General features: G+C 39.9%; 1 protein-coding gene across 6 annotated transcripts in view; it reads right to left on the bottom strand.

Moving 5' to 3' along the window:
- ZC4H2 (zinc finger C4H2-type containing) overlaps positions 1-14462 on the bottom strand; it is a 54271-nt gene extending 39809 nt beyond the window's left edge. For 3 of the 6 annotated variants that reach the window (XM_087860367.1, XM_087860369.1, XM_087860368.1), the window contains exons 1-2: positions 14309-14462; positions 6757-6873 (exon numbers count right to left, since the gene is read on the bottom strand). Coding sequence is in view for 2 of the 6 variants with exons in the window: in XM_045790869.2 (XP_045646825.1) it covers positions 14309-14361 (53 nt within the window). In the remaining 4 variants the exon portion in view is untranslated. The remainder of the gene's footprint in view (positions 1-6756; positions 6874-14308) is intronic. The other 3 variants (XM_045790869.2, XM_087860370.1, XM_045790866.2) reach the window with 1 other exon arrangement.
- Positions 14463-18404: the final 3942 nt, after the last annotated feature.

Below are 18404 nucleotides of genomic sequence, written 5' to 3'. Positions count from 1 at the left end.
GAATGTAAATTGGCTCAATGCTCCAATCAAAAGACACAGGGTATCAGCATGGATAAAAAAGCAAGACCTATCTATATGCTGTCTATAAGAGACTCATTTTAGACCTAAAGTCATCTCCAGACTGAAAGTGGAGAACCAGTTATCACACTAATGGACCTCAAAAGAAGTTGGGGTAACAATCGTCATATCAGACAAATTAGATTTTAAACCAAAGACTGGAGTAAGGGATGAAGAGGGACACTATATCATCCTTAACGGTCTATCCAACCATAAGCTCTAAAAATTGTAAATATTTGTACCCCCAACATGGGAGCAGCCAATTATACCAACCAATTAAAAACCAAAGTAAAGAAATATATTGAAAATAATAAATTAATAGTAAGGGACTTCAACACCTCACTCACAGCAATGGACAGATCATCTAAGCAGAAGATCAACAAGGAAACAAGGATTTTGAATGATATAATGGACCAGATGGACTTCACAGATATATACGGAACATTCCAAACTAAAACAACAGAATACTCATTCTTCTCCAGTGCACATGGAATTTTCTCCAGAATAGATAACACACTGGATCACAATTCAGGTCTCAACCAATACCAGAAGACTGGGATTATTCCCTGCATATTTTCAGACCACAATACTTTGAAATGTGAATTCAGTCATGAGAGGAAATTTGGAAGGAACTTATACACATGGAGGTTAAAAAGAGTCCTATGAAACAAAGAATGGGTCAAAACAGAAATTAAAGAATTTCCATTGAACACTACACCAAAAACTAATGATGTTGGCTAATTATATTTAAATAAAAAAGGAAGAATTTTAAAATTTCGTGGAAACTAATAAGAATAAAAACACATCTGCTCAAAATCTTTGGGATACAAGAAAGGCAGTCCTAAAAGGGAAGTACATTGCAGTACAAGCCTCTCTCAAGAAATTAGAAAAATCTGAAATACACACGCTAACTTTACATCTAAAGGAGCTGGAGAAAGAACAGCAAATAAACCCTAAACCAAGCAGTAGAAGACAAATAATGAAGATTGGAGGCAATTTCAATGAAATAGAAACCAGAACAACAGTAGAACAGATCAACAAAGCACCCAAATTGCTAAACTGATGAATGAAAGGAGAGAGATCATGACCAAAACCAAAGAAATACCAAAAATCTTAAGTATTATGTGCAAGTATATGGCAAAAAATTAAGCAATCTGGAAGAAATGGATGCATATACGGAAACTTATAAACTACCATAACTGAAACAAGAAGAAGTAGAATATCTTAACAGACCATAATGACCAAGGAAATAGAAGTATTCAAAACCCTCCAAGAAAACAAGGCTGCAGGGCCAGATGGCTTTCCAGGGGAACATTTAAACAAATGTTTAAATGAGGAAATAATACCTATTCTACTGAAGCTGTTTCAAAAAACAGAAATGGAAGGAAAACTTCCAAACTCATTCTTTGAGGCCAGCATTACTGTGATACCAAAACCAGAGAAAGACCCCATCAAAAAGGAGAATTATAGACAATATCACTGATGGACAAGGATGCCGAAATACTTACCAAGATATTAGCCAATAGAATCCAACACTGCATTCAAAGGTTTATTCACCTCGACTATGTGGGACTTACTCCTGGTGTGGAAGGGTGGTTCAGCATTCACAAACAAATCAATGTGATAGAGTACATCAATAAAAGAAAAAACAAAAACATATGATCCTCTCAATTGATGCAGGAAAAACATTTGACAAAAAATAGCATCCCTTCTTGATTAAAACGGTTAAAAGTGTAGGAATAGAGGCAACATACCTCAATATCATTAAAGCCATCTATGAAAAACCCACAGTGAATATCATTTTGAATGTGGAAAAACTGAATGCATTTCTCCTAAGGCCAGGAACATGACAGGGATGCCCACTTCCACCACTGTTGTTCAACATAATACGAGAACTCCTAGCCTCAGCATAAGAAAATAAAAATAAATAAAAGGCATTCAAATAGGAAAAGAAGAAATCAAACTCTCATTCTTCACCGATGACATGATACTTTATGTGTAAAATAAAAAAGACTTCGCCCCAAAATTGCTAGAACTCATACAGGAATTGAACAATGTGGCAGAATATAACATCAATGCATATAAATCAGTTGCAATGCTATACATTAACAATGTGACTGAAGAAAGAGAAATCAAGGAGTTCATCCAATTTACAGTTGCACCAAAAACCATAATACACCTAGGAATAAAAGTAACCAAAGAAGTAAAATGTCTGTACTCTAAAGACTATAGAACACTTATGAAATAAATTAAGGAAGACACAAAGAGATGAAAAAACATTTCATGCTCGTGGGTCAGAAGAACTGATATTGTGAAAATATTTATGCTGCCTAGAGCAATCTACACATTCAATGCAATCCCTGTTAAAATACCATTGACAATTTTCACAAAGCTATAACAACCAATCCTAAAATTTCTATGAAACCAGAAAAGACCCTGAATAGCCTGGGTAATGTTGAAAAATAAAATCAAACCTGGGGCAATACAATGCCTGACTTCAAGCTATATTACAAAGCTGTGCCCATCAATATAGCATGGTACTGGCACAAAAACAAACACATAGATCAATGGGACAGAATAGAGAACTCAGAAACGGACCCTCAAGTCTATGGTCAATTAATCTTTGACAAAGCAGGAAAGAATTTCCAATGGAAAAAGACAGTCTCTTCAATAAATGGTGCTGGGAAAATTGGACAGCCATATGCAGAAGAATGAAACTGGACCATTCTATTACACCATATACAAAGGTAAACTCAATATGGATGAAAGACATGAAGCTGAGACAGGAATTCATCAAAATACTAGAGGAGGACACGGGCAGCACCCTCTTCGACCTCAGCCACAGCAACAATCTTGCAAAAGATGTCTATAAAGGCAAAGGAAACAAAAGCAAAAATGAACTATTGGGATTTCATCAAGATAAAAAGTTTCTCCACGGCAAAGGAAACAGTCAACAAAACTAAAAAGCAACTTATGGAATGGGAGAAGATATTTGAATATGACATATCACATAAAGGGCTGGTATCCAAGATTTATAAAAAACTTATCAAACTCAACACCCAAAAAAACAAATATTCCAGTCAAGAAAAGGGCAGAAGACATGAACAGACACATCTCCAAAGAAGACACACAAATGGCCAATAGAGACCTGAAAAAATGCTCAAAATCATCTGTCATCAGGGAAATACAAATCAATACCACAATGAGATACCATCTTAGACCAGTCAGAAGGGCAAAAATTAAGAAGACAGGAAACCACAAATGTTCACGAGGATGTGGAGAAAGGGCAACCTTCTCACAGTGTTGTTGGGAATTCAAGCTGGTACACGCACTCTGGAAAACAGTATGGAGGTTCCTCAATAAGTTAAAAATAGAGCTAAATGAAGACCCAGCAATCGCAGTACTGGGTATCACACAAAGATAAAGATAGAGTAAAATGCTGGGGTACAGGCACCCCAAAGTTCAGAGTAGCAATGACTACAATAGCCAAACTGTGGAAGGAGCCGAGACATCCTTCAAGAGATGAATGGATAAAGAAGATGTGGCTCATACATACAATGGACTATTACTCAGCCGTCAGAAAGGATGAATACCTACCATTTACGTGGATGGAACTGGAGGCCATTATGCTAAGTGAAATAAATCAAGCAGAGAAAGACAATTATCACATGGTTTGACTCATATGTGGAATATAAGAAATAGCACAGAGGATCATAAGGGAAGGGAAGGAATGGTAAGAAATCAGAGAGGGAGCCAAACCAAAAGAGACTCTTGACTCTGTGAAACAAACTGTGGGTTACAGAATGGGAGGTTGGTGGGTAGATGGGGTAACTGTATGATGGGCATTAAGGAGGGCACAGGATGTGATGAGCCCTGAGTGTCATATGCAACTGATGAATCATTGAACACTGTATCTGAAACTAATGATGTTGGCTAATTGAATTTCAATAAAAAAGATTAATAATTCCCCAGCCAGACTTATTAAAAGAAGAGAAAGTACCCCAATTAATAAAATCATGAACATAAGGAGAGATCACAACCAACACCAAGGAAATACAAACAATTTTAAGAATCTGTTATGAGCAATTATACACCAACAGATTAGGCAATCTGGAAGAAATGGATGCATTCCTAGAAAATTATACCCTACCAAACTGAAACAGGAAGAACATCTGAACAGACCCATAACCAGCAAGGATATCGAAGCAGTAATCAAACATCTACCGACAAACAAGGGTCCAGGACCAGATGGCTTCCCAGGGGGAATTCTACCAAACCTTTAAGTAAGAACTAATACCTATTCTTCTGAACTGTTTAAAAAAATAAAAAGGGAAGGAAAGTCATTCTATGAGCACAGCATTACCTTGATCAAAAACCAGAGAAAGATCCCATCAAAAAGAATTACAGATCAATATCCCTCATGAACATAGATGCCAAAATACTCAACAAGATCCTAGCCAATAAGATCCAACAGTACAATAAAAGGATTATTCACCACAACAAAGTGGGATTTATTCCTGTGATGCAAGGGTGGATCAATATTCACAAATCAATCAACATGACATCACATTAATAAAAGAAAGGACAAGAACCTTATGATCCTCTCAATTGATGCAGAAAAAGCATTTGACAAAATACAGCATCCTTTCTTGATAAAAGCTCTTCAAATTGTAGGGATAGAGGGAACTTACCTCAATATCATAAAAGCCATCTACAAAAGCCCACAGCAAATACCATTCTCAATGGGGAAAAACAGAGCTTTTCCCCTAAGGTCAGGAACATGACAGCAATGCCCACTCTCACCACTGTTGTGTCATAGTACATCAATCAGACAACAAAAAGAAATAAAAGGCATTCAAATTGGAAAAGAAGTCAAACTCTCACTCTATGCAGATGATATGATACTTTATGTAGAAAACCCAAAAGACCCTACCCCAAAATCACTATAATTCATATAGTAATTCAACATCGTGGCAGATTACAAAATCAATGCACAAAAATCAGTTGCATTTCTTTTTTTTTAAAGATTTTATTTATTTGACAGAGAGAGAGACAGCCAGCAAGAGAGGGAACACAAGCAGGGGGAGTGGGAGAGGAAGAAGCAGGCTCCCAGCAGAGGAGCCTGATGTGGGGCTCGATCCTAGAATGCCGGGATCATGCCCTGAGCCGAAGGCAGATGCTTAACAACTGAGCCACCCAGGCGCCCCGCTTTTCTATACACTAACAATGAGACAAATGAAAAAGAAACTAAGGAATCAATCCCATTTACAATTACACCAAGAACCATACGATTCCTAGGAATAAGCCTAAGCAAAGAGGCAAAGATCTGTACTCAGAAAACTAGAAAACTTATGAAAGAAATTGAGGAAGACACAAAGAAATGGAAAAACAGTCCATGCTCATGGTTTGGAAGGACAAATATTGTGAAAATGTCTATGCTACCCAGAGCAATCTACACATTCAATGCAATCCTTATCAAAATATCATCGATTTTTCTCAGAGCTGAAACAAATAATCCTAAAATTTGTATGGAACAAGAAAGGACCATGAATTGCCAGGGAAATGTTGAAAAATAAAACCAAAGCTGGGCACACCACAATGCCAGACTTCAAGCTACATTACAAAGCTATGAGCATCAAGACAGTATGGTCCTGGCAGAAAAAGAGGCACATGGATCAATGGAACAGAATAGAGAACCCAGAAAGGGACCCTCAACTCTATGGTCAACTAATCTTCAATAAACAGGAAATAATATCTAAGAGAAAAAAAATGTCAGACTCTTTAATAAATGGTGTTGGGAAAATTAAACAGCCACAAGTAGAAGAATGAAAGTGGACCATTTTCTTACACCATACACAAAGATAAACTCTAAATGGATGAAAGATGGAAATTTGAGACAGGATTCTATCAAAACCCTAGAGGAGAACACAGGCAGCAACCTCTTCCACCCTGGCCCCAGCAACTTATTGCTAGGTATGTCCCTAAAGGCAAGGGAAATAAAAGCAAATTAAACTATTGGAACTTCATCAAGATAAAAGGCTTCTGCACAGCAAAGGAAACTAAACTAAATGACAACCTATGGAATTGGAGAAGAAATATACAAATGACATATCAGATAAAGGGCTGGTATCTAAGATCTATAAGGGACTTATCAAACTCAACACCCAAAAAACAAAAAAATCCGGCCAAGAAATGGCAAAAGACATGAACAGACATTTATCCAAAGAAGACATACAAATGGCCAACAGAGACCTGAAAAATTCTCAAGATCACTTGTCATCAGGAAAATACAAATTAAAACCATAGTGAGTTACCACCTCATACAAGTCAGAATGGCTAAAATTAACAAGATAAGAAAGAACAAATGTTGGCAAGGATGTGGAGAAAGGGGAAACCTCTTACACTGTTGGTGGGAATGCAAGCTGGTACAGCTACTCTGGAAAACAGTATGGATGTTCCTCATAAAGTTAAAAATAGTGCTACCCTATGGCCCAGTAATTGCACTACCAGGTACTTACCCCAAAGATAGAAATGTAGTGACCCAATGGGGCACCTGCTCCCCTATGTTTTTGGCAGCAATGTCCACAATAGCCAAACTGTGCAAAGAGCTGAGATGTCCACCGACATATGAATGGATAAAGAAGTGGTATACATATACAATAGAATATTACTCAGCCATCAAAAAGGATGAATACTTACCATTTACATGGATGTGGATGGAACTAGATGGTATGCTGAGCAAAATAGGTCAGTCAGAGAAAGACAATCATCATATGCTTTCACTCATATGTGGATTATAAGAAACAGCACAGAGGCCTGTAGGGGAAGGGAGGGAAAACTGAATGGGAAGTCATCAGAGAGGGAGAAAAAACATGAGAGAACCTGAGGCTTGCCAAAAGGGGTAATTGGGTGATGAGCATTAAGGAGGGCATGTGATGTGATGAGCACTGGGTGTTACATGCAACTGATATTATTGAACACTACATCTGAAACTAATGAGGTACATATAGTAGTTGATGGCTAGTTGCATTTAAATAAAAAATATATTTAAAATATTTTTAGATGCTACTGGCAACTGATTAATCTTCTCATGAAACATAACATTCATGACCTGTGTTTTGAAAACTATTGCTATAGGCAATGGGAAGTTAATAAATGTGTTTCAGGGAGAACATAACAACACTAATGCTTTAGGAAGATAGTTCTTATAGCAACATGGATGGCATTGAATACAGGGAAGGAGAATGAAGACAGGAAAGAATTCTATAGGTAGAATTACAAATATGCAGTTCAGTCATGATGAAGGCATAAAATGTGGCAGTCATTGTGGAAGTGGAGGGTGAGGCAGAAATTTGACCCATATGGCAAACATAGAAACAGTATGACTTGCTAAGAGACAGAGATAGAGATAAACTGTAAAAAAGAAAGTGTAAGCAACACTGACACTTAGGTTTCAGTAGTTATATTCAGAGAATAATGGCATTAAACCAGAACCTGGACTGGGGTAGGGAGAGACAAAGTCATAAGAGTTGGCCAACTTAAGCAGCATCTGTGGAACAACCAGGTGGACAAAGCCACTACAGTGTGGGATGTATTGGGCTGAAGTTTGAAAGGAAGCTAGGGGAATAGAGATTGGGGATTTGAAGATAATATTTGAAGCCATGGGAGTATAGCTGGTCATCCAGGAGAAGGTATAAAGAAAGAAAAAGAGAGGACTCAGAGTAGAAACTTACACTTAAGGGAATCTACTTCACACCACAAAACAGACATGTCTCTGAGATAGTGTGGGTTCTATTCCAGATCACTGCAATACAGTGAATATTGCAATAAGAAGAGCCAATATATTTTTGTTTCCCAGTGCATAAAAAGCTGTGTTTACACTGTACTGTAGTCTATTAAGTGTGCAATAGCATTATGTCTAAAAAAGATGTACATACATTAAGCAAAAAATACTTTATTGCTGGGGCGCCTGGGTGGCACAGCGGTTAAGCGCCTGCCTTCAGCTCAGGGCGTGATCCCGGCATTGTGGGATCGAGCCCCACATCAGGCTCCTCCACTATGAGCCTGCTTCTTCCTCTCCCGCTCCCCCTGCTTGTGTTCCCTCTCTTGCTGGCTGTCTCTATCTCTGTCAAATAAATAAATAAAAATCTTTAAAAAAATACTTTATTGCTAGAAAACTGCTAATATCATGTGACCTTTTAATGGGTCATAATCTTCTTGCTAATGGAGGGTCTTCCCTTGATCTTGATGTCTGCTGACTGATCAGGGTGATGGTTGACAAAAGGTGGGGTTGCTTTGGCAATTTCTTAAAGGAAGACAATGAAGTTTGCCATATCAATTGACTGTTCCTTTCATGAACGATGTCTCTGTGGCATGTGATGTTGTTTGATACCATTTTGCCCACAGAAGTTGTTTCAAAATTGGAGTCAATCCTCTCAAATGTTGCTGCTGCTTTAACAACTAATATTTATGTACTATTCTAAATCTTTTGTTGTCAATTCAACAATCTTCACAGCATCTTCACCAGAAGTAGATTCCATCTCAAGAAACCACTTCCATTCCTTGTCTATTTAAGTTCTATCATGAGATTGCAGCAATTCAGTCATATCTTCAGGTCTTATTTCTAATTTCAGTTCTCCTGCTATTTCTACTACATCTGCAGTTACTTCCTTCATTGAGGTCTTGAACCCCTCAAAGTCATCTGAGAGGGTGCAATTAATTTCTTCCAAACTCTTGTCAATGTTGATATTTTGACTACTTCCCATGAACCATGAGTGTTTTTAATGACATCTAGAATGAACCTTTTCCAGAAGGTTTTCAATTTACTTTGCCCAGATCCATCAGAGGAATCACCATCTATGGCAGCTACGCCCTTAGCAAATCTATTTCTTAAAGGTGAAATTACTCCTTGATCCATAGGCTACATAATGGATGCTGTGTTAGCAAGTATGGAAACAATATTAATCTCGTCATTTGTTTCCATCAGAGCTCTTGGATGACCAGGTGCATTGTCAATGATTAGCAATATTCTGAAAGGAATCATTATTTTTTCTCAATAGTAGGTCTCGACAGTAGGCTTAAAATATTCAGTAAGCCATATTGCAAACAGATGTGCTCTCATCAAGGCTTTGTTGTTCCATTTACGGACCACAGGCAGTATAGATATAGGATAAATCTTAAGGGAACTAGGACCTTCAAAATGGTAAATGAGCCTTGGCTTCAACTTAAAGTCACCAGCTGCATCGGCCCTTAACAAGAGAGTCAGCCTGTTCTTTGAAACTTTGAAACTAGGCATTGACTTCTCTCTAGCTATGAAAGCCCTCAATGGCCTCTACTTCCAATATAAGGCTATTTAATTTACATTGAAAATCTGTTTTTTTTTCATGTAGCCACCTTCATTAATGATCTTAGCTACATTTCTGGATAACTTGCTGCAGCTTCTAGATCAGTTCTTGCTGCTTCCCTTATATTTCTGTGTTATGGAGAAGGCTTCTTTCCTTAAACCATATGAACTAACCTCTGCTAACTGCAAACTTCTTCTGCAGCTTTCTCAACTCTCCCAGCCTTCACAGAAATGAAAAATGTTAGCATCTTGCTCTGGATTAGACTTTGGCTTAAGGGAATGTTGTGACTTGTTTTATCTTCTATCCAGATCACTAAAACTTTTTCCATATCAGCAATAAGGTTGTTTTGCTTTCTTATCATTCACTGGAGCAGTACTTTCAACTCCTTCAAGAACTTTTCCTTTGCATTCACAACTTAGTGAACTGTTTGGCACAAGAAGCCTAGCTGCTGGCCTATCTCAGCTTTTGACTTGCCTTCCTCAATAAGTTTAATAATTTCTAGCTTTTGATTTAAAGTGAGAGATGCATTCCTCTCACTTGAATACTTAGATCATTGTAGGCTTATTAATTTGCCTAATTTCAATATTGATGAGTCTCATTGAATAGCGAGGCTCAAGGTGTTGGAGAAAGGTGGAAAAACAGTTGGGCAGTATTACAGTCAAAACAGACATTGGTTGATTAAGTCCACCATTTTATATGGGTGCAGTTCAGGACACCCTGAAACAATTACAATAGTACATCAAAGATCACTAACCACTGATCACCATAACAAAAACAGTAATAACGAAAAAGTTTGAAATACTACAAGAATTACCAAAATAAGACATGGAGACATGAAGTGAGCAAATGCTATAGGAAAAACGTCACCCAAAATCTTGCTTGATGCAGGGTTGACACAAACCTTTAATTTGTAAACAAAGGAAAACAAACAAAACTCTCTGCAAAGCACAATAAAATGAGGTACACCTGTTTTTACTTCCAAAATGTGTTTTTCTTTCCTAAGTGGGGAAAACTTATTGTGTATAGATATGTGTGCACCAGGGCATGGGAGAATGTAATGTGTGTGTATGAATGGAATGTGCATGATAAGGGGATACTAGTATGCATTTCTGGAGCTGGTGAAGGTCTTTGGTTCATCTAGTGGTGGCTGTATTCGCTTTCTCCGCCTCAGCTTCTTTTCTCCTTTTCTTTCCATCTTTTCTTTTGTTCTTGTCTCCTCCTCCCCTTTCTACATATCTGCATGCTCCTTCACCACCAATTGAAAGCCTAATGAATGGGTTGGCAAAACAGACCAGTGTGAGATTTGGGGGCTGTGTTTTGAAACACAGTATTGGGAGTGTGGTTGGGACTGGAAGGAAAGACAGGGCTGGACATGTGGTCAGAGTCAGGAGTGGGGAGTGGTATGTGGTTGGAGAATTTGAAACATTTCCCTTTTTTTAAATATTTTTTATTATGTTATGTTAGTCACCATACAGTACATCCCTGGTTTTTGATGTAAAGTTCGATGATTCATTAGTTGCATATAACACCCAGTGCACCATGCAATACGTGCCCTCCTTATTACCCATCACCAGCCTATCCCATTTCAAATTCTGCCATTGTTATGCATTAACACTGAGTATGAATGTGTTTCTTTCTGGACCTGGGCCTGGGGGTCTGTCTAGCTTCCAGTTTGTTTTAATCAGGCCTTTTGGTGAGGTTGCCCTCATCACTGCTACTTAAGCTCAGAAGTGACATTATTATTTTTTAGCAGAAATAGGCTGCTCTGCTCATACCTTCTAGGGATTTCAGACTAGAGCAGTTGAAGAACTGTAAATAATAGTTAATGAGAGTATCAGCATTTACTGAAATGCATATGCCATGTGAATAGGAGGATATATTCTCTTCCTTTCTAGCTGTGTGACCATAGATAGGTTACCTCACCTCTCTGAACCTCAGTATCCTAAATGTAAAATGGGGATAATAATTCCTACCATAGATTTCTACTACAAAGATTAAATATAAATGAGCCAAGGGCTCTGAAATTAAGTGATTGACAAATGTGAGTTCCTTTCTCCAGTTCCTTCTACCCCTTCCTTTGCTCCCTCCTTCTTTCCCCCTATTACATGTTTACCTGTGCCACGTGTGAACATACGTATTTATAGTACTTTTCCCCACTTTAAATTCTTAAACAAAGTGACGTAACCTTTGTATATTACTGTAAAATTGTCTAAAGCAAGCTGTCTGATGAGAAATCTGTTGTCTTCTAAATTTTTCCCCCTGAAGGTTTAAAGTGTTGTTTCTCTTTGGTTGCTTTCTAGATCTTTTCTTTGCCCTTTGTTTTCAGAAGGTTGATTATGATGTGTCTTGGTGTGAATTTCTTCATGTTTATCCTGATGGTGTTTGTTTTGCTTGTTGAATCTGGGGGTTCATATCCTTTGCTCAATTTGGGAAGTTTTAGCCACTATTTCTTTAAGTACTTTCCTAGTCCTGAATCTTTCTCTTCTCTTCCTGAGAGTCTGTTGACATATATGTTAGATCTTTTGTTATAGTTCCAAAGGCCTGGAGGCTCTGCTTAATTCTTTCTTTTTTCTGGGGGGAGAATCTAATTCTCCTTCGTTTGGATTGTGAGATGTCTACTGTTTGATGTTTAAGTTGTCTGACTTTTTTCCTTTGTCTTCTCCATCTTGCTGTGGAGCCCATCTATTCAGTGTGTGTGTGTGTGTGTGTGTGTGTGTGTGTGTGTGTGTGTGTGTATTTTGGCTATTGTATTTTTTTCAGTTCACAAATTTCTATTTGGTTCTCCCTTATGTTTGATATAACCTTGCTGAGACTTCCTATTTATATGCTGAGATATTTGATTTTACTATTTGTTTTAAGTATGTTGCAATCACTTAGTGAATCATTTTTGCAATAGCCTTTAAAATCTTTGTAAGATAATTCTTATATCTGTGTCATCTCAATATTCTCAAGGGTTTACTTTCTCTTGTCATTGAAATTGATAATCTTGGTATGGCAAGTGATTTTTCTAAAAATTAAATTTGGACAATAGATCTCTTTTAAATCTTTTGGTTTTGCAGACCTGACATGTTCCTTGTGCAGGAAATGAGGAGTATAAGTTCAGGTTCTTCACTAGGTCTCTGGTTGACCCCCAGGTTTGCAAGGGACTCCTTGTTATTGCTGGTTGCTGGTGGGAGTTCAGCCCTCTCTGCAGGACTCTGATGTAGCCATCCCAGCTAGCAGTAGGAATGCCTGGTTTATACTGGTGAGGGTAGTCTCCCCATGTGGTCTCCACTAGGAAGGGTTACTTCTTCTCCCAACCATACCTTCTTTTGGGGGTTGGGCAGAGGCTTCTTTAAAGTTCAATAAGAGTAGAAATCTAGTCTCTTCACTTGCAGGCCTAAGCTTCTTACTAGCTACATTGTTATTATGATAGCTGGCCTTTTGGCACACCAAAGTAACTCACTCCTTATGATTCTGCAGAAAAATATTGCAACATAACCCCCCTCTCCAGCCTTTCCTAGACCCTCTGTGGGATAGAGTGGGAAAACCAGAGCCTCTGCACACAAATTGACTGGGTTCCTGTCAAAATCTGGCATTTTCAAGCTGTTTGGTTCTGGGAGAGTTACCTAAATGTTCTGAGTTTCCATTTCCCAGTTGTAATGAGGTGTAGGAAGCTCTCAGGACTCTTGCTGAAATAAGCAATAGTGGGTCAATGAACTGGGCACACCAGGTGCTCAATAAATCACAGTTCCCTTCCCTTTACACCCCTGCAGAAGTAGAGATGCAATCCCTCCAAAGGACAAAAAAGCTCAAGTGCTTCCCTACACCACCTACAATGTGTGAGTCTCACCAAAGACATTCATTCCAAGGGTTAAGTCTCTTGATCCAAAGTCTTATTTCTTAAAGAGACACATTTGATATCCACATCCTTTTCCCCAGGTTCGATGAAAACACTAAAGGGAGACTGTCCAACCCAGGCCACTCTCAGAATGAGGGTGGAAGCTGGGGCCAGCGAGGACTGGTTCTGGCAAAGCAGAGTAGGTGAAGGAAAAGCCTGGCGCCAGCCCAGACAGTCCACTTGTCCGGCGATATTGTGTTCTGAGCAAGGACAACATCATCTCCTGCCAAAGCTGTGCCTGGAAGGAAGGGGTCGCAGGCAACTTCCACTTTGCTGGCCTGCCCTTGACCTCTGGCACCTTAGAGCTGCAGCTGAGCTCCCACCATCTGGCGCAGCCACCGCCTCCCCCGTCCCCATTGCTCCCATCCCCCTTACAGAGCACCGGGTAGGAGAGGAAGAAGGTGGTGAATGAATGCAAAAAATACACACGCGCGAGTGCTTGCCTTCCTACCAGTCCCAGCCTGCAGGCTACTTCTGCACCCCCAGCTCTCAGTTCCTGGCAGCGACCACCAGCCCCAGTGCGCTGGACTTTGCTCTCTAAAAGGCTAGCTTGAGCTCTAGGTCCTGAAGTTGATCAGGAGATTGGAAAAAATCTTGACTCCGAAAGAGCAAGGAGTCACATACACCATGGAGCAAACAAACACTAAAAAAAAAAAAAAATGGATCTAAGAATGCTGTCCCCCAACTCCCACCCCAAGATGAAAAAAGCTGTCTTGGAACCAACACTCCCACCACCCACCGCCCACTCCCACCCCCGCCCCGTCCTCCCCAACTCCCTTGTGTCTCCATCTGGCTTTCTCTCTGACATCTGGCAAGAAGTCTCTCCTGGTCAGTCTCTCCGCTAGCCTCAGTTCCGACACTTTCCAGCCTCCCTCCCATGCTTGAATTCCCTAAGGTGTTCCTTTCCGGCCCCTCTCCACAAGTAGCTTAACAATAGATACTTTCCATAGGCAACTCAGCTCTCTCCCGCAGCGGGGGATTTGGGGGGCCTCAAGGGGTCTGAGGGGCACTGCAATGTTCCACTTACCTGATCTCTTTAATGCTTTCCAATTTGCACATGATTTCTTGCTCATCTGCCATGCTTTTCACTCTCAATTTCACCTCCCGAGAAGTGTACAAACACACAGGACCAGGGATACAATAGACACAGCGTAACCACCGCCTCCGGGCATGGGGCTCTGAGCCTGTGCGGTAGGGATTCAGAGCAGCCCTGGGAGCTGTAGTCCTCAGCTCCAGGACCAGCCAGGCAGCCCAGGGACCAGCGGGACTACAACTCCCAGAAGGCCAAGCGAGACAAGCCTGTTTCTCTTCCTGCAGTCACATTTTAAATCAATTTGTCACAGATTATCATGTCAAAGGTTCTGAGGTGTTCAAGGGAACGAGGATATTCGACTGGCCTGTGCGGAAAAAAAATGGGGAAAAAATACCCCAGAATGCAACTGGAGATATAAAAGATGTACTCACACCCTTCCCGGGGCCCTTACGCCTACCCACTCCCAAAAAGGTAACCAGGAGTCCCTAATTAGTGGACGCTTTCCTGCTGGTGAAAAACTCTGTAGAAGAATTCTGTTTTGAGATGTTGAGTGTTCCGGCTGCTGCCTGGGAATTAGTGGCTTTGGCATTCAGATGGAGATGGGGGGGTGGGATTAGAGAAGAGGCGGGGGAGGAAGGAGGAAGCAGATGCTAAAGCTGGGGGAATGGGGGAGTGACCTAGTTCCTTTCAGCCCTCCATCCATTCTAAAAACAGTTACTGAGCTCAGATCTTTTTATTCTTTTTTTAAAATTCAAATTAGTGTAGTGTTCAATGATTCATTAGTTGTGTATAACACCTAATGCTCATCAGATCAGGTGCCCTCCTTAATGCCCATTACCCAGTTACCCCATCCCCCCACCCACTCCTTTTCTACAACCCTCAGTTTGTTTCCCAGAGTCAAGAGTCTCTCATGGCTTGTCTCCCTCTCTGATTTCTTCCCATTTAGTTTTCCTTCCCTTCCACTATGATCTCTGTGCTATTATATTCCACATATGAGTGAAACCGTATGATAATTGTCTTTCTCTGAATGACTTATTTCACTTAGCATAATATCATACCCTCCAGTTCCATCCATGTTGATATAAATAGTAGGTATTCATCCTTTCTGATGGCTGGGTAATATTCCATTGTATGTATGAACCACATCTTCTTCTTCCATTCATCTGTTGAAGGACATCTCGGCTCCTTCCACAGTTCGGCTATTTTGAACAGATTTTGCCAGTCAATGAAGGAGGTACTTGGGGGGGGGGTCACTGGGTGAGGCAAAAATAAATAAAAACAAGTCCTCAGCTTTGAGGAACAGGAGACTGTAAGGTGACCCATTAATTACAGTGCAGTGTTCTATCATAATACAGGAATGGATAAGGAGTAACCGGAGCAGAGAAGATGTAAATAGGTCTCAAAAGATGACTGAGAATTTGTCAGACCATTGAGGCGGATGGACTTTCCAGGGGAGGGCACAATACATATAGAAAGGAAAGGATAAGTGGGCCATGGTGTCTGAGGTATAAGGTTCATATATGGGGTGTGGAGGTGGGAAAAGTATGTAGAAAAGATAAGTTGGAGCCAGAATGTGAAAGACTTTGAATGTCACACTAAAGAATTTGGTCTTAATCATATAAGCACATATTTATTCAATATGCATTTATTAAGTGCTTACTGTGTGCCAAATAATGCCAAATTATTTTCTGTTTCAAAGCATGGGAGTAGTAAGATTGGAGGGATGGCTTAGGGAGGTGACTCTAGTGGCAAAGTGGAAAATGATTAAGAGATGATGAGAGCATGTAAGAAACAGTTGCTCTGAGAGCACAGGCCCAGAGAGCTGGGCTTCAGACAAAAAGAGGACTTTGGTTCACTCCCGCTAAAGGTGAATCAGAACTCTCTCTGAGCTTGTTCTTTCTTTTTCTTGGTCTCAGTTTTCTCATTTGAAAAATGAACCTATTTAGCCCCACTTTAAAGGCTTGCTGTGAGTGCTCAATGAAAACATCCCCAGTGGTGCAGAATACAGGGCTTGATATTTTTTAGATGCTAGAGAAAAGTTAGTGGAATATAAATCTCAGGACATTCTGAATATCCACACTGAGTTAAAGAGTTCTCTAGGGAAAAAATTAAAGGCCTTCTCTTCTTTGGATCCCAGACATACCTTTCACAACCAGGAAATTCTCAGCGGTATCGTCTAATACTTTCTTCACAGTCTTGAAGATCCCTGTCATATAGTGCTACTAGCAAGCATTTGAAGACTATAGAGTTAGTTGGTCACAAAGACTGTGGGTATGAGCTACACTACCATAGAGTCCAGAGGCAAGAATTGGCCCCAGTCCTGTCTTGCAAGAGGAGGGTGAAGGGAACAAGTCCGTGTAAATGTGTGACCTACATCAGCTACTGTGCTGAGAGGTGCATGTGCAGTCCTTCATTTCATCTTCACAACCACTATGAAAGTGGTAAGTAGATTCATCCCCCTTTACAAGGAAGAAAACTGACTCATATAGGGAAAGTGGCTTGGCCCAAGGTCACACATTAAGTTATAAAGCTAGAGCCTGGGCTCAGGTTGAACCAAGTTAGTTGTAGATTAAAAAGGAAATCTGTATGAAAAAAATATGTATATCAAAAGTAAAATGGGGTCTTAGATGTATGTATTTATGTCAAACATAAATTGCTTAATAATATGAATTAACTCTGGTTTAAGGAGAAATGGAAGGTGTGTATGGTGATGTGTGGGAAGCAATTTTGGAATTTCCTTATAGATTTTAAAACTAATGTTTCTTCTTTCACTATCCACTTACTCTTAGAGTATTAATCTTGCTCTGTTCACATATCTGGTAAGGGTCTAGACGTGGCTTTGCATCTGTGTAAATGAAATGTGTTGATAGCTTCACAGTCTGATTTTGAAAGTAATTTTGCAAATATCTTGTCTTTCAAGCCTCACTAAAACCCCATTTCACAGATGAGGAAACAGGCCAAGAGAGGCAAAGGACTGTCCAAAGTCACCCACCCTGTCTGACACAGAAACAAGACTCCCAATTCAGGGTCTTCTACTCTTCCTGTAGCCCCCACACTGCCTGTATCAAGCTGCTGTGGTCCCCATGGAATCCAAATGTCTGTTATTTCAGGAAAATGGTATTCTCCAATATGGGTAGCCTGCAGAGGGCCAAGTATGTCCTATGCACCCAATCCATAGACATTAAAAAGAGATGACAGTTAATCTAGGAGGAGGGATCTTGGGAGCACCTAGAGCTTGGAAGGTTTGTGCTATGTGTAACAATCAAGGTGTCAAATTAAGGAAAGTGTTCATCTATGAGTTTATCTTGACTTCTTGACCTCTTTAATGACAGGTATCTCACCTGCTCTTTACTGAGTTGTAAGAAACCAGGCTAGCAAGGAAGGGGAGGAAAATTTTAAAGATAAGAGAGGGGAATAGAAATAAATTATAGCCTTCTTCCCCTTCTCCTGAAGCAGTACTTAAAACAATACCTTCAAGCCAAGCTGGTAGTCTTCCTATAGCAAGTGTTCAGTAACTCTCAGTTGATTAGGAGTCTGTGATGGATGAGAGGACATTTATAAGATGTGCTAGCAGTGGGTTCTAATGCATTATTTTATTAGAAAAACTGATTTGAGGTGGCGGGGGAAAAAAAAACCTTAGTCCTATCAGGACCAACATTGTCCTTCTTTGTAAGAAACAAGTAAGAAGGGCAAGGGATGTTGGGGTGAATACCATTAAAATGCAAGGAATTGGCAAAGGAGAAGCCAGCCAGTTGCTTGTTGACATGATGCTTTCAGGAAATAGATCAAGATTTAAGAGGAGAGCCAAAATGTTTGAATTCATGTGTCTTTTCCTGTGCTTCAATACTGAACTGAACCAAAAGAGGAGGCAGAGATGCAACAACAACTTTAAATCTGAATTGCATTTCAAAAAGTACTGCAAACTGAGGGCTTCAGAGGGGAGAGGGGTAGGGGAATGGGATTAAGGAGGGCACGTATTGCATGGTGCACTGTGTGTTATACACTAGTAATGAACCATGGAACTTTACATAAAAAACTAGGAATGTACTGTACGGTGACTAACATAATATAAAATATTATTTAAAAAAGA

This window comes from Ursus americanus, chromosome X (genome assembly GCF_024610735.1).
Source record: "Ursus americanus isolate L20-20 chromosome X, mUrsAme1.1.p, whole genome shotgun sequence".
Taxonomy (NCBI): domain Eukaryota; kingdom Metazoa; phylum Chordata; class Mammalia; order Carnivora; family Ursidae; genus Ursus; species Ursus americanus.
This window is presented reverse-complemented; position numbering and strand designations above follow the sequence as displayed.